Below are 20,111 nucleotides of genomic sequence, written 5' to 3' on the forward strand. Positions count from 1 at the left end.
CCCAGGGCCCTCACCTCCTTCCTGTAGGCTGTCTCGTCATTGTTGGTAATCAGGCATTCTTACTGTTGTGTCATCTACAAACTTGATGATTGAGTTGGAGGCGTGCGAGGCCACGCACTCATGGGTGAACAGGGAGTACAGGAGGGGGCTGAGCACGCACTCTTGTGGGGCCCCTGTGTTGAGGATCAGCGAAGTGGAGGTGTTTTTTCCTACCTTCGCCACCTTGGAGGAGGCCTTCCAGGAAGTCCAGGACCCAGTTGCAGAGGGTGGGGTTCAAACCCAGGGCCCCGACTTTAATGATGACTATGGTGTTGAATGCTGAGCCATAGTCAATGAACAGCATTCTTACATAGGTATTCCTCTTGTCCAGATGGGATAGGGCAGTGTGCATTGCGATGGCGATTGCATCGTCTGTAGATCTATTGGGGCGGTAAGCAAATTTAAGTGGATCTAGGGTGTCAGGTAAGTTGGAGGTGATATGATTCTTAACTAGCCTTTCAAAGCACTTTATGATGACAGAAGTGAGTGCTACGGGGCGATAGTCATTTAGTTCAGTTGCCTTGCTTTCTTGGGTACAGGATCAATAGTGGACCCATTGAAGCAAGCAGGGACAGCAAACTGGGATAGGGAGAGATTGAATATGTCCGTAAACACTCTATTGTCCTCAAAGCGGGCGAAGACGGTGTTTAGCTTGTCCAGTAGCAAGACCAGGGTGTTCGTGACGTGGCTGGTTTTCCCTTTGTAGTCCGTGATTGTCTGTAGACCCTGCCACATACATCTCGTGTCTGAGCTTTTGAATTGCACTTCCATTTTGTCTCTGTACTGACGTTTTGCCTGATTGATTGACTTACAGAGGGAATAACTACACTGTTTGTATTGGCCATATTTCCAGTCACCTTGCCATGGTTAAATGCGGTGGTTCGTGCTTTAAATTTTGTGCGAATGCTGCCATCTATTCACGGTTTCTGGTTTGGGTAGGTTTTAATCTGTTGTACAAAGAGTGTACAAAACATTAAGAACACCTGCTCTTTCCATGACTGACTGACCAGGTGAATCCAGTTGAAAGCTTTGATCCCTTATTGATGTCACCTGTTAAATTCTTTAAAAGTGCTTTCCTCACCATCTTAAATAAGCATGCCCCATTCCATTTAAAAAAAAAAACAGGAATAGACATAGCCCTTGGTTCACTCCAGACCTGACTGCCCTTGTCCAGCACAAAAACATCCTGTGGTGTACTGCATTAGCATCGAATAGCCCCCGCGATATGCAACTTTTCAGTTAGGAACCAAAATACACAGGCAGTTAGGAAAGCAAAGGCTAGCTTTTTCAAACAGAAATTTGCATTCTGTAGCACTAACTCCAAACAGTTCTGGGACACTGTAAAGTCCATAGAGAATAAGAGCACCTCCTCCCAGCTGCCCACTGCACTGAGGCTAGGAAACACTGTCACCATAGATAAATATGCGATAATTGAACATTTCAATAAGTATTTTTCTATGGCTGGCCATGCTTTCCACCTGGCTACCCCTACCCCGGTCAACAGCCCTGCACCCCTCTGCAACTTGCCCAAGCCTCCCCCATTTCTCCTTCACCAAAATCCAGATAGCTGATGTTCTGAAAGAGCTGTAAAATCTGGACCCCTACAAATCAGCAGGGCTAGACAATCTGGACCCTCTCTTCCTAAACTTATCCACCGAAATTGTTACAACCCCTATTACTAGCTTGTTCAACCTCTCTTTCGTATCGTCTGTGATCCCCAAAGATTGGAAAGCTGCCGCGGCCATCCCCCTCTTAAAAAGGGGAGACACTCTAGACTCAAACTGCTACAGACCTATATCCATTCTACCCTGCCTATCTAAGGTCTTCGAAAGCCAAGTTAACAAACAGATCGCCGACCATTTTGAATCCCACCGTACCTTCTCCGCTATGCAATCTGGTTTCCGAGCTGGTCATGGGTGCACCTCAGCCACGCTCAAGGTCCTAAATGACATCATAACCGCCATCGATAAGAGACAGTACTGTGCAGCTGTATTCATCGACCTGGCCAAGGCTTTCGACTCTGTCAATCACCACATTCTTATCGGGCAGACTGCTTCGCCTGGATCACCAACTACTTCTCTGACAGAGTTCAGTGTGTCAAATCAGAGGGCCTGTTGTCCGGACCTCTGGAAGTCTCTATGGCGGTGCCACAGGGTTCAATCCTCGGGCCGACTCTTTTCTCTGTATACATCAATGATGTCGCTCTTGCTGCTGGTGATTCTCTGATCCACCTTTACGCAGATGACACCATTCTGTTTACTTCTGGCCCTTCTTTGGACACTGTGTTAACTAACCTCCAGACGAGCTTCAATGCCATAAAACTCTCCTTCCGTGGCTCTTAAATGCAAGCAAAACTAAATGCATGCTTTTCATCCTATCGCTGCCCACACATACCCACCCACCCAGCATCACTACTCTGGACGGTTCTGACTTAGAATATGTGGATAACTACAAATACCTAGGTGTCTGGTTAGACTGTAAACTCTCCTTCCAGACTCACATTAAGCATCTTCAATCCAAAATTATCTACAATTGGCTTCCTATTTCGCAACAAAGCATTCTTAACTCATGCTGCCAAACATATCCTAGTAAATCTGACCATCCTACCGATCCTTGACTTCGGCGATGTCATTTAATAAATAGCCCCTCCAACACTCTATGCAGCAAATTGGATGCAGTCTATCACAGTGTCATCCGTTTAGTCACCAAAGCCCTATATACTACCCACCACTGCGACCTGCATTCTCTCGTTGGCTGGCCCTCGCTTCATATCCGTCGCCAAACCCATCTATAAGTTGTCGCTAGGTAAAGCTCCGCATTATCTCAGCTCACTGGTCACCATAGCAGCACCCACCCGAGCACGTCCTCCAGCAGGTTTATTTCACTGGTCACCCCCAAAGCCAATTCCTCCTTCGGCCGCCATTCCTTCCAGTTCTCTGCTGCCAATGACTGGAACGAAATGCAAAAATCACTGAAGCTGGAGACTCATATCTCCCTCACTAGCTTTAAGCACAAGCTGTCAGAGCAGCTCACAGAACACTGCACCTGTACATAGCCAATCTGTAAATAGCCCATCCAACTATCTCATCGCCATATTGTTATTTATTTGATTTATTTTGCTCCTTTGCACCCCAGTAATGCTACTTGCACACTCATCTTCTGCACATCTATCACCCGTGTTTAATTTGCAATACTGCAATAATTTTGCCACTATGGCCTATTTATTGCCTCACCCCCTTATCCTACCTCATTTGCAAACACTGTATGTAGACTTTCTCTATTGTATTATTGACTGTATGTTTGTTTGTGTAACTCTGTGCTGTTGTTTGTGTCGCACTGCTATGCTTTATCTTGGCCAGGTCGTAGTTGTAAATGAGAACCTGTTCTCAACTAGCCTACCTGGTCAAATAAAGGTGAAAAAATAAATAAATCATCTACAGATGAAGGGGAGGAGACAGGTTAAAGGTGTTTTTTTAAGCCTTGACACAATTGAGACATGGATTGTGTATGTGTGCCATTGAGAGTAAATGGTCAAGACAAAATATTTAAGTGCTTTGAATGGGATATGGTAGTATGTGCCAGGCGCACCGGTTTGCAGTGCTTGAGGCGTCACTATAGACCCGGGTTCGATCCCAGGCTGTATCACAGCCGGCCGTGACCGGGAGACCCATGAAGCGGTGCACAATTGACCCAGCATCGTCTGGGTTAGGGGAGGGTTTGGCCGGATGGAATTTCCTTGTCCCACCGTGCTCTAGTGACTCTTTGTGGTGGGCCGGGCACCTGCAAGCTGATGTACAGCGTTTCCTTCCGACACATTGGTGCGGCTGGCTTCCAAGTTAAGTGAGCAGTGTGTCTTGGCGGGGTCGTGTTTCGCGGGACGCGTGGCTCTCGACCTTCACCTCTCAAGTCAGTAGTGGAGTTGCAGCGATGGCACTAGACTGACTACCAATTGAATATTAAGAAATTGGGCAGAAAAAAGGGCTAAAATAAAAAAAAATATATTAACAAACTGCAACGCTTCTGGGTTTTTCAGGCTCAACGGTTTCCCGTGTGTATCAAGAATGGTCCGCCACCCAAAGGACATCCAGCCAACTTGACACAACTGTGGGAAGCATTGGAGTCAATATGTGTCAGCATCCCTGTGGAACACTTTTCATGCCACGACAAATTGCGGCTGTTCTCAGGGCAAAATAGTGTGCAACTCAATATTAGGAAGGTGTTCATAATGTTTTGTACACTCAGTCTTGTACAAAATCAGTTGAAAATGATCTAGCGTTACTATCAGCAGTTTACGTCAATTCTTGCTAGGTTGGTCCAATGAGAAATATGGGTTTACGTAGATACAGTGGGAAGAAAAAGTACGTGAACCCTTTAGAATTACCTGGATTTCTGTATAAATTGGTCATAAAATGTTATCTGATCTTCATCTAAGTCACAACAATAGACAAACACAGTCAGCTTAGACTAATAACACACAAACAATTATAATTTTTAATGTCTTTATTTAACACACCATGTAAACATTCACAGTGCAGGTTGGGAAAAGTATGTGAACTCTTGTATTTAATAACAGGTTGACCCTCCTTAGGCAGCAATAACCTCAACCAAACATTTTCTCTAGTTACGGATCGCACCTGCACCACAGTCAGAAGGAATTTTGGACCATTCCTCTTCACAAAACTGTTCCAGTTCAGAAATATTCTTTGGATGTCTGGTGTGAACCGCTCTCTTGAGGTCATGCTACAGCATCTCAATCGGGTTGAGGTCAGGACTCTGACTGGGCCATTCCAGAAGGTGTATTTTCTTCTGTTGAAGCCATTCTGTTGTTGATTTACTTCTGTGTTTTGGGTCGTTTTCATGTTGCATCATCCAACTTCTGTTGATCTTCAATTGGTGGACAGATAGCCTTACATTCTCATGCAAAATGTCTTGATAAACTTGGGAATACATTTTTCCGGCGATGATAGCAAGCTGTCCAGGCCCTGAGGCAGCAAAGCAGCCTCAGGGCCTGGACAGCATTTATAGACAATTTGTCTTACTGTGGACTGATGAACATCAAGGCTTTTAGAGATACTTTTGTAACCCTTTCCAGCTTTATGCAAGTCAACAATTCTTAATCTTGGGTCTTCGGAGATCTCTTTTGTTCGAGGTTCACATCAGGCAATGCGTCTTGTGAATAGCAAATTTTACTTTTGAGTGTGTTTTTAATAGGGCAGGGCAACTCTAACCAACATCTCCAATCTCGTCTCAGTGATTGTACTCCAGGTTAGCTTTTCCAACCTAAACTGTGAATATTTAAATTATGTATTCAATATAGACAATAAAAATACAATAATTTGTGTGTTATTAGTTTAAGCAGACTGTGTTTGTCTGTTGTTGTGACTTAGATGAAGATCAGATCTAATTTTATGACCAATTTATGCAGAAATCCAGGTAATTCCAAAGGGTTCACATACGTTTTCTTGCCATGTCTCATGTCTGTCTCCCTGTATGTGAAACGAGTATGAATAATTTACGAGTAAGTCATACCTTTTTGTTCACCTGCATGTGGACAAAGCCAATGTGTGAGATATATCAGAACAACCGTAAAAGCACAGTGTGTAGGCCTACATGAACTTTACCATGGTTAAGAAAAAATGTATACCAAACAAAACCATTGATTTCAAAGTTTAACAAACAATATAACTCTATGCACAAGGACAACTTTTACAAATCTCCACTGAAAATGTAACAAAAACACATTTACCAGAAGAACTGTGCAGATATAACATTTGGTATCAGAATAAAATGGATGGATATTTTACCGTAATTCGGTTACTGTAATAAATTTTGCATCTGCACAGTTTTTCCAGGAATTCTTTTTTTTTTTTTTACTGTGAAAATTGTTCGAAGTAGTTGTTGTGCACAGAGCTGTATGGTTTGTAAAACTTTGAAATCAATGGTTTTTGTTTGAAAATTTAAAATTGAAAAATCAGTCTCTGCGTAATATTGTTATCGTGTAATTGCCCATAAGCTAAAAACGAAGCAATAGACATACACATGTAATTCTGTGATCTAACGTCTGTGGTCTCTGTTTGTCTGTTGGTCTCTCTGTGTGTCCAGCTGGATGACCCGTCCGTGTTTCCAGCTGTCATCGTAGAGCAGGTGCCCGCCACTGACCTGATGCAGGTCTACTCGGGCATGGAATCGGACGAGGTGGCCAACGGCATCATGGTGGACACCACTCTACACGTGGTGGAGGAGCCCATTATGGTCGGAGACGTGGGCCTCTCAGGTGAGGAGGAGATGATACTTTACACACGCATGCCTAAGGGATAGGGGCTAGGGTTTTTTTACAGACAGGGCCTGGTATTACCTAGAATTCGCCCCTAGTGATTGTAACATCCTTTCAAGTTTGTCTTAAAATCTGTCTGTTTCATGTTCTGATGACAATCCCTGTCTGATTGGCCAATAGAAACGACGGTGTCGGGCACAGAGGACAGCATGGAGACCAACGAGGCTGCGGCAGCCCTTCTCAACATGGAGTCACCAAACAACATCCTGGACGAGAAGCGCATGAGTACGATTTGTGTTGTTTTGTTGTTGCTACTTGCTAGGAGGGAGGATAGGGGAAGGAGTATTTTTAAAAATCTTTTGGTACCACTTGTTTGTTAACTGAATCCAATTTCTACCTCAAAGCATTTACCACTTTCAAAACATTGTTAAAACGTATACGTTTTTGTAGGCAGTTTCATTTGTAGTATTTTCATTAATTCCCATAATTATCTCTGGCTGTTGCTTTAGTTCACAGTCTCATAATATTACATAACTGGGAGTAAAATTGACTGTACTACTTTTCTCCATTGTTGTAGTTCACACCTATGGGACCATGTTGGAGTCTGACTACACCTACATCCCTCTTCGGCCGGAGGCCAATGGCTGCATTGATGTATCGTTGGACGAGGAAACATCCTCCATGGACGAGATCCCTCAGAAGAGCATGTCCAAACCACAGAGGAAAACTAAAGGTACCACAGGGGGTCCTCATGGACTGTAGTGTTACAAAACATTAGGTTGTCAAACAATGTTATTTAGTCTTGTTTTTAACCTTCTAGATTAAAATATTCAATTTACACTCATTCTTCGAAGAGATTTTTTAAGAGTTAACACAGGAGTGCATTGGTAAATATAGGTGCTTACTAGCCACAGCTTACAGCCTTATTAGCACACTGTGTTTTTATTTAACCACTGACAGTGATGTGCTTAATTTGGTGTCAAAGTTTTGACCTGAATGCTTCTCCCGTCTTAGTGCGCAAGCCGCGGGCGGTGCGTCCATACTCCCCCATCACCACTCCCAGCCTGCCACTCAAGAAGAAGAGCAAGGAGGGCAAAGGTGAGTGTTCTTCTCAACCAGCTCACTTCTCGAAAAACAGCCAATTGAAATCATGGTCTCTCCTGGCCCTGTCTCAACTGACTCGCCTCTTGAAAAAACAGCCAATCGAAATCAAGGTCTCTCTCTTGGCCTATTCTGTGGGCTAATGTGCACGTTTCTGCCTGTAGAGTGGTGCAATCAGCAACCAGCAGCCCATGTAGTCCAGTTGGGTTGGACCTCAGCTTGCTAATTGATTAGGTACTCTCAAAGTGCTGTGTCTCACAGGGAAATAACTGTAATTGCGGCTGTGTGCTCCCTTGCACAGCACAGAGAGGGGATGGGGAGAGGGGGTTGGTTCAGCCGGACACGTATACAAGTGGCTGCTGGAGGGGTCGCTGTTTCTAAACACTTCTGGTCCTAACCATTTCCCAAACATGAGTAATCTACTTTCAGAGCCCCATCCAATTTTCCAACCCTAGACACACACATACACACACACACACACACACACACACACACACACACACACACACACACACACACACACACACAATGAGAATGGCAAATTAATTGATTTAGGTTATGGGGAGGGAGTGCTGTAATTGCGTCTCTGCCTTCTTTTTTCATTTGTTAGGTAAAACCTAAATGAATTATGGACGGGTGTAGCAGAGCTCCAAGCTCACATGTACAGTATTAGGCTCACATGTTAAAATTGCAAATTCCTCTTTTCTCCCCCCTACGTAGGGAACACCATCTACCTATGGGAGTTCCTCCTGGCCCTGTTGCAGGACAAGAACACCTGTCCCAAGTACATTAAGTGGACGCAGAGGGAGAAGGGCATCTTTAAGCTGGTGGACTCAAAGGCCGTGTCCAAACTGTGGGGCAAGCACAAGAACAAACCTGACATGAACTATGAAACCATGGGCAGGGCACTCAGGTGAGAGGAGTGTTATTACACACATGGTGTTGGCCTACATCATAGTGTTCAGGAAACCAGCCTACTGATTTTGCTGCACTCGTTATGTTTAGGGGGTCTTAGGCATGGTCTGTAACCTGATTTTGATGCGATCATAAATGTGAGTAGTAAGCATATGCAACCAGGAATTGAATGCATGTGCCCAGGGAGATAGCCACTTTACCTTAGGCCCAGGGCCACCACAGTCATGACTCCCATGATCGTCCACCAGGTTAGTATTTGTTTAAAGTGGTGATCCCAAAATAAATATATCCAAAAAGAAAACTACAAGGTAAAACCTAGTCAGTTGCACAACTGGATGCATTCAAACGAAATGTGTCCTACACAGACTTTCCCACCTTGGGGATTTAAACCAGCGATCTTTCAGTTATTGGCACAATACTCTTAACCACTAGGCTACCTGCCGTTCCTTACAAATAATCATTCCTAAACTAAAGAGGCTAACTAACACAAAACCGCATCAAACACTGGTAGGCCAAGTTCTCTGGCCTACAGATTGCCAATCATCCTGACAGCTCTCTGGACTTAATGGGATACTTCGGGATTTTGGCAATGATGCCCTTTATCTACTTCCCCAGAGTCAGATGAACTCGTGGAATACCATTTGTATGTCTTTGTGTCCATTATAAAGGAAGTTAGAGGTAGTTTTGCGAGCCAAAGCTCACTAGCATTCACACAATGACTGAAAGTCTATGGGTATCTACTAGCATGCTAGCAGATACCCATAAACTTCCAGTCATTGCGCTAACGCTATCTCTAACTTCAGCCCTGGACTCTAGTTCGTGCTGCCATCTGGGGATGCATTGTGAAAGTGCATGGTATTGTGTTTGTCTATATCCTAACACTAAACTTGTAAGTGAGGACTTAGTGGACTGTATATTCTTTAGGTAAAGTGTTACTTTATGTGTTCGCTCCCGTGTGCTGGTAAGGGCACAGATGACAGGCGGGTAGGATTCCAGTTGAGGTGGTTTAATAATGCTGAAGATGCACAGGCATGGAACAGCACCGCACAGTGTATGTAGGCAACTAACTAGCTTCAACCAAAGTGTGTGTGTGTGTGTGTGGTATATCAACAAGGACACACACTGGCCTTGGCTAACACAATGAAAGCTAACTGGTGGGAAAACACAAGGATGACTGGAGCTTTCTCTCACTTGACTTCTCTCGAGCTGATCTTCTTCTCAATGCTCCGCCCACTTGACCGGTGGGCGGAGCACCAGCTCTGGTATGATACTTCACAGCCTTTTGTACAAAACTACCCCTCATATCATAACAATAGAAATACATAATTGGCCTGCACAGTTAAGAAGGGTATCATGCTAAAATGCCCGTGCAGCTGTAGTAAAAAGCACTACAAAAAGTAAAAAATATAATAAGTGCTCCCAGATCACATAGACGCCAAACCGCACATACTGCACAGTATATTGTGTTGTACCGACATAGTGTCGTCCTCAAGTGCAGAAATAACAAAATCTCAACTCGCCCCCATCTCGAAGGCAGTATTATAACATCAATGAAACACACTGAGAATTAGTTTTAATACAGTGAGCAAGGCACTGGGTGTCAGGCAGACAAGTCTGGCTGACATCTATAAATAGAAGAGCCCACACAAAAGGTTATTATGGACCCCAGACATCCTTTGTACCAGGACTATAAGTCCCATATGAGGTCAACATTATCAAGGACCAGGTTATAAAAGAAATAGAGCAAAGCAATCATCTATTCCAGTGTCACCTTATTCAAGGTATTCAAGGTGGACCTTATTCAAAACCTAGCCCATCATTATTCTGTCTGTAATGTTACTTCATGTTTACTCAATACCTACTCAATACTAATCATGATCTTACCTTAACGGTGACTACTCTCCCTCCTAAGGTATTACTACCAGCGCGGTATCCTGGCTAAGGTGGAGGGCCAGCGGCTGGTCTACCAGTTTAAAGAGATGCCTCCTGACCTAGTGGTGATCGATGATGAGGACACGTGCCCCGAACTCAGCGCTGGCTACGGGGGTCAGCGCCCCAGCCATCACGGCCGGGGAATGGGGGGCCGTGGAGGCCCCAGAGGCGGTCACGGAAAAAACCATGCTGACGGGCGCCATCCTATATCGGTAAAACAAGTGAAGAGAGAACCCATTGATATGGATGGAAGGCTGTACCATGAGGTCAACGGGACACATGCAGAACAGATGATCCAGACGGTCCACGTGCTGCAGCCCAACCAGGGGGCGGCTGTGCCGGCCTCCTCGTACAACACGAGGTAACAGATGGATGGACATATGTACACACACACATGCATACACTCGCACGCATATCCATACACACGCAGATGCAAACATGTGCACGCACACATGCAACGCGCACACACAAACACAGGTAACATAGTGAACCGTGGCTATTGGACCTAGGCCTGGGAAAATATCTTCCAAAACAGTGTACCAAACTCCCAAATCTCGAAAAACAGAGACCGTACCCGCACTAGCATTGCCAGCGACAACAACATCATTGCTTACAGACCTTATGGTAGCCTAGCGCCACCACTATCACACTATCACCAAAACATCAACAGTGACACATCAAAGGATGTGAGCTTGGCAGGCTCGTGATGCTGAGAGGACAGGGCCTGTAATACAGTACCTGCGCACGTCATTTAGGAGAATATACTTTTTGTAAAACACAGACAAATGGAAAGACAGCAGTCACACACACAGTATCATGTTAAAGAAGAAGCAGCCCATTCACTATGACATAATAAGCCAGTAGGTTCAAATCCTAAGAATACAAAAACAGAACCATTAGGTTAATCATTTCCAAATCATAATACAACTATTATTTCCCATTGCAAACATAGTGTCCCAACACCAGGGTTGTGGGTTCGATTCCCATGAGGGACCAGCATGTAAAATGTATGCCCTCACTACTTTAAGTTGCTCTGGATAAGATCTGCTAAATTATTAAAATGTTAAATGTTCAGCATACAAACTAACCAGTGATCTAAAGTTTAAATGCAACAATGTTTCACACCAGGGTTGGGCTCAATTGAGAATTCCTCATAATAAATTCCTTTTGAATTGAAGTAGTAAACAGGATACATAATTGAAATTTGAGTTAAAGTAAATATAATTGAATTCTGTGAAATTCAAATGTCTATTCTACATTAAGTATAGTCTATACAAATATACATATTGTGCATCAAACATGTTGTTATATGCATGCAAATAAAATATTGTTGGGTCATTCCATGTCATTTCAGGAAGCCATGACACCCACCATCTCAGATTGTTCTAAAATCCTTTCTGTAGTTAGAAACAGCTAAATTATTTTTGAGAAGTTAAGCAAATTGATTGCACCCAAATTGGCCATTGTAATTTATAGGATTCATAAAATATTTATTAAATATAGTACATTACATCCGATTTGGACCAACCATTTTTCGAACAATGAGTTTGACACGAGTAATCCAAAGAAATGGTCAAAAGCCACCAACGGAACCCCCACACACCACTCCAATCCCAACCCAACAACTAGTATACAGTATCAGTTCTCTATTGACAAGTAGGATGGAGCTGCAACTCAGAATATTGTTTCATTATTCTATGTAATGTATTCTCAGTGAATTTGTTTCCCCCCCGCTGTTCAGAGAGTTTGTTAGGTTTTTAGGTTTATGTCCCGTCCGACATCCTGATATTACCAGGTCCTGACCACTAGAGGAGATCTGGAGATCAAATTATATTTCAACAAAATAATGTTGCAGGAATGGTAATCTTATCTAACTAACAACAGAAAGGATTTCAGAACAGTCTGAGATGGATGTCAAATCCTATTTCTCGTGCTTTTTGAGGTGGAACGACCATGATGAAACAATTGATTTTCAGGACAAAATCATCAAATGAATGATCAAGGAGAACAAAACCTGTATTCAAATTTTCATGAATCACTTAAATTTAGTTAAAAATTAGGAAAATGCTACATTTCCCAGAATGTATTAATTTAACCCTCAAGTTGATCCCAAGGCCTTAAAAAAAGAGGCCAAACAAATGAAATGATTGCTGGAAATATAATTGGCTATTCTAAGCACTAAGGTTAAAATAGTATATGAACATTGTTTCCAGAAAAATTTGATATATTCTTTGCTATCTTTTATTTTTTATATATTCTTTTAACCTTTATTTAACTAGGCACGTCAGTTAAGAACAAATTCTTACTTACAATGATGGCCTACCAAAAGGCAAATGGCCTCCTAAATATAGGACAAAACACACATCACGGCAAGAGAGACAACACAACACTATATAAAGAGAGACCTAAGACAACAACGTAGCAATGAAGCAACATATGACAACACAGCATGGCAGCAACACAACATGACAACAACATTGTAGCAACGCAACATGGTAGCAGCACAAAACATGGTACACACATTATTGGGCACAGACAACAGCACAAAGGGCAAGAAGGTAGAGACAACAATACATTACGCAAAGCAGCCACAACTGTCAGTAAGAGTGACATTGAATGAAGAGATTGAGATGAAACTGTTTGTTGCAGCTTGTTTCAGTCGCTAGCTGCAGAGAACTGAAAAGAGGAGCGACCCAGGGATGTGTGTGCTTTGGGGACCTTTAACAGAATGTGACTGGCATAACGGGTGTTGTATGTGGAGGATGAGGGCTGCAGTAGATATCTCAGATAGGGGGGAGTGAGGCCTAAGAGGGTTTTATAAATACGTATCAACCAGTGGGTCTTGCGATGGGTATACAGAGATGACCAGTTTACAGAGGAGTGCAGTGATGTGTCCTATGAGGAGTATTGGTGGAAGATCTTATGGCCGAATGGTAAAGGACATCTAGCCACTCGAGCGCACCCTTACCTGCCGATCCATAAATGATGTCTCTGTAATCTAGCATGGTTAGGATGGTCATCTGAATCAGGGTTAGTTTGGCAGCTGGGGTGAAAGAGGAGCGATTACGATAGAGGAAACCAAGTCTAGGTTTAACTTTAGCCTGCAGCTTTGATATGTGCTGAGAGAAGGACAGTGTACTGTCTAGCCATACTCCCAAGTACTTGTATGAGGTGACTGACTACCTCAAGCTCCAAACCCTCAGAGGTAGTAATCACACCTGTGGGGAGAGGGGCATTCTTCCTACCAAACCACATGACCTTTGTTTTGGAGGTGTTCAGAAAAAGGTTAAGGGCAGAGGAAGCCTGATGGACGCTAAGAAAGCTTTGTTATAGAGCATTTAACACAAAATCCGGGGAGGGGCCAGCTGAGTATAAGACTGTATCATCTGCATATAAATGGATGAGAGATTTTCCTATTGCTTGAGCTATGTTGTTGATGTAAATTGAGAAGAGCATGGGGCCTAGGATTGAGCCTTGGGGTACTCCCTTGGTGACAGGCAGTGGATGAGACAGCAGATTTTCTGACTTTATACACTGCACTCTTTGAGAGAGGTAGTTAGCAAACCAGGCCAAAGATCCCTCAGAGATACCAATACTCCTTAGCCGGCCCACAAGAATGGAATGGTCTACCGTATCAAAATCTTTGGCCAAGTCAATAAAAATAGCAGCACAACATTGCTTATAATTAAGGACAATGGTGACATCCTTGAGGACCATGAAGGTTGCAGTGACACATCCATTTCCTGAGCGGAAACCAGATTGCATACCAGAGAGAATACTACAGACATCAGGAAAGCCAGTCAGTTGATTATTGACACTTTTGATAAACAGGGCAAAATAGAAATAGGCCTATAACAGTTAGGATATGTTTGATCTCCCGCTTTAAATAAAGGATGAACCGTGGCTGCCGTCCAAGCAATGGAAACCTCCCCAGAAAGGAGAGACAGGTTAAAAAGGTCAGAGATAGGCTTGGCGATGATAGGGGAAGCAACCTTAAAGAAGAAAGGGTCTAAACCATCTGACCCAGATGTTTTTTGTGGGTTAAGTTTCAGGAGGCCCTTTAGCACCTTGGACTCAGTGACTGCCTGCAGGGAGAAACTTTGTAGCGGGGCAGGGGATAAAGAGGGAGAAGCATCGGGAATAGTCACATTAGAAGGGGTGGGAGATGAGTAAATGTTGGACGGCAAGGAGGCATGGCAGAGTCAAATAGGAATCCTGACTTAATGAAGTGGTGATTAAAGAGCTCAGCCATATGCTTCTTGTCAGTAACAACCACATAATCAACATTAAGGGACATGAGCAGCTGTGAGGAGGAGGGTTTATTCTTCAGGTCTTTAACCGTTTTCCAGAACTTCTTGGGGTTAGACCCACAGAGAGAGAACTGCTCCTTAAAGTAACTAACTTGGCCTTCCGGATAGCCTGAGTGCACTTATTTCTCATTTGCCTGAACGAGAGACAGTCAGCCTGAGTATGCGTGTGCCGAGTCAAATGCAATTCTTGAGGTGGAGTAACCACTTCAAGATCACGATCATAACAGGGGCTGAACCTGTTTTTAATTGTCAATTTCTTTATGGGCACGTGTTTGTTAACAATACCACTGAAAATATTTTAAAAAAGGTCCAAGCTTCTTCGACAGAGGGGATCAAGCTGATTCTATACCATTTTACAGAGGCCAGTTAATGAAGGAAGGCTTGCTCATTATTGTTTTTTGGCAAGCATCTATAACAAATCAGGACCGGTCTTTTCACTGAGCAGCCATTACGAACACAGGCTGTAAAACAGTGATCACTAAGGTCATTGCAGCAAACATCCGACTGATACCTAGGATTAGGATTATTTGTGAGGATAACATCAAGGAGAGTAGCCTTTTCTGGGTGTCTGGAGTCATACATTGTGGGATTGGTAATAGTCTGAGAAAGATTTATGGAGTCCCATTGCTTTAAGACTTGGTCAGGTGGTATAAGCATGTCCCGGTTTAGGTCACCTAGCATGACAAATTCAGACTTAGTGTAAGGGGCCAGGAGAGAGCTTAGGGCAGGTAGGGTACAGGCCGGTGCTGATGGAGGATGATAACACCCAGCAACAGTCAACAAAGAGCTATTTAAAAGTTTAATGTTTAAAACCAGCACATGCAATTGTTTGGGGACAGACTTGGTGGAGACCACCGAGCACTGAAGGTGATCCTTGGTTAAGATTGCCACTCCCCCACCTTTGGAAGATCTGTCTTGCCGAAAAAGTTTACAACCAGAAAGGTTAACATCAGTATTTAAAACACTCTTCCTTAACCATGTCTCAGTAATGACCAACACATATGGATTGGAGCTGTGAACCAACACTTTCAATTGGTTCATTTTAGGTAATAAGCTTCTCGGGTTAACGTGCAGAAAATCTGGGCTTTTACGAGAGCAGAAATCAGTGAAGCAGAGCAGTCAGAGCACAAGTCAGAATTGGGGCTAGCAACAGTAGATGGGCCAGGGTGTACATGCACATAGTTTTGGCAAGTCGGTTAGGACATTTCATTTGTGCATGACACAAGTAATTTTTCCAACAATTGTTTACAGACAGATTATTTCACTTATAATTCGCTGTATCACAATTCCAGTGGGTCAAAAGTTTACGTACACTAAATTGACTGTGCCTTTAAACAGCTTGGAAAATTCCAGAAAATGATGTCATGGCTTTAGAAGCTTCTGATCGGCTAATTGACATCATTTGAGTCAATAGGAGGTGTACCTGTGGATGTATTTCAAGGCCTACCTTCAAACTCAGTGCCTCTTTGCTTGACATCATGGGAAAATCAAAAGAAATCAGCCAAGAAAAGTGTAGACCTCCACAAGCCTGGTTTATCCTTGGGAGCAATTTCCAAGCACCTGAAGGTACCACGTTCATCTGTACAAACAATAGTATGCAAGTATAAACACCATGGGACCTCGCAGCCGTCATACCGCTCAGGAAGGAGATGCGTTCCTTCTCCTAGAGATTAATGTACTTTGGTGCAAATCAATCTCAGAACAACAGCAAAGGACCTTGTGAAGATGCTGGAGGAAACAGGGACAAAAGTATCTGTATCCAAAGTAAAATGAGTCCTATATCGACATAACCTGAAAGGCCGCTCAGCAAGGAAGAAGCCACTGGTCCAAAACCGCCATAAAAAAGCCAGACTTCGGTTTGCAACTGCACATTTGGACAAAGATCATAGTTTTTGTAGAAATGTCCTCTGGTCTGATGAAACAAAAATAGAACTGTTTGACCATAATGACCATCATTTTGTTTGGAGGAAAAAGGGGGAGGCTTGCAAGCCGAAAAACATCATCCCAACCGTGAAGCACAGGGGTGGTAGCATCATGTTGTGTGGGTGCTTTGCTGCAGAAGGGACTGGTGCATTTCACAAAATAGATGGCAACATGAGAAAGGGAAATTATGTGGATATGTTGAAGCAACATCCCAAGACATCAGTCAGGAAGTTAAAGCTTGGTCGCAAATGTGTCTTCCAAATGGACAATGACCCCAAGCATACTTCCAAAGTTGTGGCAAAATGGCTTAAGGACAACAAAGTCAAGGTATTGGAGTGGCCATCACAAAGCCCTGACCTCAATCCTATAGAAAATGTGTGGGCAGAACTGAAAAAGCGTGTGCGAGCAAGGAGGCCTACAAACCTGACTCAGTTACACCAGCTCTGTCAGGAGGAATGGGCAAAATTCACCCAACTTATTGTGGGAAGCTTGTGGAAGGCTACCTGAAATGTTTGACCGAAGTTAAACAATTTAAAGGCAATGCTAAATACTAATTGAGTGTATGTAAACTTCTGACCACTTTGAATGTGATGGAAAAAAAAATAGGGACTTTTTACTAGGATTCAATGTCAGGAATTGTGAAAAACTTTAAATGTATTTGGCTAAACTTCCGACTTAAACTGTATCTAGCTAGATGTATCTCCCTAGTGACCACCAAAGAAAATTCCTGTTTGCATCTTTATTTCCTCAGATTTAAACCTTTCCTTTCCTACACAAACTGAAGAGATTATATCAGAATGTCATTGAAAATAAGAATAATCATAATATCAGTGAAATTATTAAACAATGAAATAATTCTGGTTAAATTCTTTGGTTAAAGAATCCATACATTTTTGGGCCTTCTCTTTGTCCTTGAGAGTCCATTCAACATAAGTGTATTGAGTGCTATTTGTTCTTGATAAACTGAATGCTGTAAAACATAATGAATAGTCTGTTGCTGCGTATTCTGTTATACCTTTCACAACTGAGATGTGGTCTGTTGCAATCAGATTTTGAAAGCTCATATAGAATGACAGTATGTAACATGCTGGAAGCTACTTGTGTGCCTAAACATAGTATGTTCTATACTATAGTAGATTATACTAGAATAGTGTTCTATTTAATTCTGTGTCCAATGGAGTCTGAACCTGACTGTTAAGCTCTTTGTGTCAACTGCTGATGCAAAAAGGGTTTTATTGTATACATTTGATTGACCTGATCTCCTCTTTCTCCTCAGGAACATCAACATGGCTACCTCCGTTCCCATGGTCCTGACATCGTCCGGCCAGTTGCAGCCCCTCCTGTCCAACGGTGACTCCTCCAGCAACTCTTCCCCGCCCAGGATCATCCTCCACACTGTCCCCTCCACCACTGCGGGGGGCAAGGACGTCCTCACCATCCAGACGGCCTCCTTGGCCACCGGGACGGGCAGCCTCCAGGACCACCACCATCAACACCAGCAACACCAGTTTCTGGTCACCAGTCTGGGTTCCACCACTGCCACCACGGGGGTCATCAACTCCACCACAGCTTCCCTCAATGGTCTCCCCCGCCTAGTTACCCTCAACACGGCCACTGGTCAGCCCATGGTGGCCCAGCAACCAGGAACAGTCATCGCCACCGTGCTCAAGTCCTCGAGCGGTGACGAGCTCCTCCATGGCCTGCACGGCATCAAGGAGGAGATGTTGGACCCTTACTACCTGCAGTCGTGGGTTAATGGAGACCCGTCCTTTGGGATGGAGGCAGGGGAAGCAGAGCTCACCTACAGGACTGTGATCATTGGGACGAATCAAAGTCTTGGGCAGAGCCAGGTGGAGACTGGCAGCGAGTCTCCAGTGAACGGACACCTTGCCCAGGGAAGCAGCCCCAGCGAGGGCCTTACCCCTGTGGAGGAGCTGGAGGTGCGTGGGGAGATGGCTCTGCAGCCAGAGCACATGCTGGGGGTCAAGGGGCTCCAGGAGCTGCCGGAGATCACCGTCCACCTCCCTTCCTCCTTCATCCAGATCAAGACAGAACCCACGGAGGCCTAGTAGGCCTGGACTCTCCCACCAAAGCTGGACTATTGGAATCAACATAAAAAAGACTTCTTAACTAAGTTTCCTTTTCCTTATCCCAATGATAATCTGATTTTGAAAAGCGATGGATTTTTGAAATATGGAGCGACAAACAGGCCAAATGTTGGCCCCTGCAGGATATTTTTGTATACTCACAGCTGTTCTGGTGACGAGCCTACATTTGAACATCAAGGGATTGTTTTGTGATGTGTTGTTGAAGGCTCCATTGATCTGATAGAGTTCCACAATAGAGGTGTCATAATACCCATAAAACCTAGCTGTCAAACAGGGAAATGGTTCCAACCATTTTTCCACCATCCATTTTTCCCATAGTGAATTTTAGAAACACTTAAAATGAGGGCTGTTTCGTATATGCGTACTGTGGCGTTACATTTGATAACCATGTAAATATCTCTTGGACAAGGTGACTTTTATCAATATAGTCGGTTCTATTTACTCTCAGACTTGAAAATGCTCATTTGCATCAAAGTAGACATCATGCAAGACTACAAATCCTTGCAAGCTCCTACATGTCATCTCTAGCTGACACTTTGCTTACAGGTATTGTGTCAATTTAAAACTTGCACAAGACAGTTCACAGAATTATCAATTTAAATACATTTTGCCAATTTATTCATTACTAAATTTAGCTAACGTTAGATACTTAATCCAGAGATTGTTACCTTTGCCTCGATTCGGCAGTCTCGTCCAGATCATCATGGAATTTGTAGTTCTTTATGACAGCCACATTAGCAGCTAATTAGCATGACATTTTTAGGGGGCAAATACAGGCATATATATTGATAAAAGTCACCATGTCATAGAGAGATTTACACAGTTAGCAAAACGTCATGCCAGGGTAAGCCTACATAAAACACAGCCCTTATTTTAAGTATTTAAAATTCCCTATGGGAAAAATGTATGGTGGAAAAACGATTCTTGTTTTACCGCTAGCTTTTATGGGTATTGTGATTCATACTGTGGTACTCTATTGAGGTCCTATCGAACTATCTACCTACCTTGCTACTGTCAGTAGCCCCGCCCCACCAGGAGAATAGCCATGGGATAACCAGGAATCTCCCCTACCACACGTGCCAGTTAGACTACTCCATTCTCTTCCTACTAGTACATCTCATCAGACTTGTATCAATTCTAACAGAGACAAAAACAGCAAACTAAAAACAGGAGATGGGAACTCATGTGGGAGAATGCAATGAAATCAGACTTGTTGAGTAGAAAATGTGTAATTGTCTGCACGTCGTCTCCACTTTCTTTTTCTAAGGACGATCAATGGAAATGTACCTCACAGACCTTTTCTGAAGAGTGCCTTATACGGAAAGGTACAACGGTTCAAACTCTTGATTGGTAAAGTCTGTGAGAAGAATAAATGACAGTTCAGATTGTTTAGACTTTTCTGGAATTTCTTCCAGATTCCACCCTTATTATCACATTGTTGATTAGGTGTGCATTCCCTTCATTACACATGGCCTTACAGCAATGTGTTACAATGGAAATGTGCATTTT

At 43.4% G+C, this 20,111-nt stretch overlaps 1 protein-coding gene across 4 annotated transcripts in view; it reads left to right on the forward strand.

Moving 5' to 3' along the window:
• Positions 1-19,519, forward strand: part of LOC139391027 (ETS-related transcription factor Elf-1-like) — a 76,593-nt gene extending 57,074 nt beyond the window's left edge. For all 4 annotated transcript variants that reach the window (XM_071138497.1, XM_071138496.1, XM_071138498.1 and 1 more), the window contains 7 exons: positions 6,142-6,313; positions 6,494-6,598; positions 6,891-7,046; positions 7,328-7,411; positions 8,135-8,327; positions 10,242-10,622; positions 17,771-19,519. In XM_071138497.1, the coding sequence (XP_070994598.1) occupies positions 6,142-6,313; positions 6,494-6,598; positions 6,891-7,046; positions 7,328-7,411; positions 8,135-8,327; positions 10,242-10,622; positions 17,771-18,563 (1,884 nt within the window). In that variant the 3' untranslated portion in view covers positions 18,564-19,519. The remainder of the gene's footprint in view (positions 1-6,141; positions 6,314-6,493; positions 6,599-6,890; positions 7,047-7,327; positions 7,412-8,134; positions 8,328-10,241; positions 10,623-17,770) is intronic.
• The last annotated feature ends 592 nt before the right edge of the window (positions 19,520-20,111 follow it).

This window comes from Oncorhynchus clarkii, chromosome 31 (genome assembly GCF_045791955.1).
Source record: "Oncorhynchus clarkii lewisi isolate Uvic-CL-2024 chromosome 31, UVic_Ocla_1.0, whole genome shotgun sequence".
Classification (NCBI taxonomy): domain Eukaryota; kingdom Metazoa; phylum Chordata; class Actinopteri; order Salmoniformes; family Salmonidae; genus Oncorhynchus; species Oncorhynchus clarkii.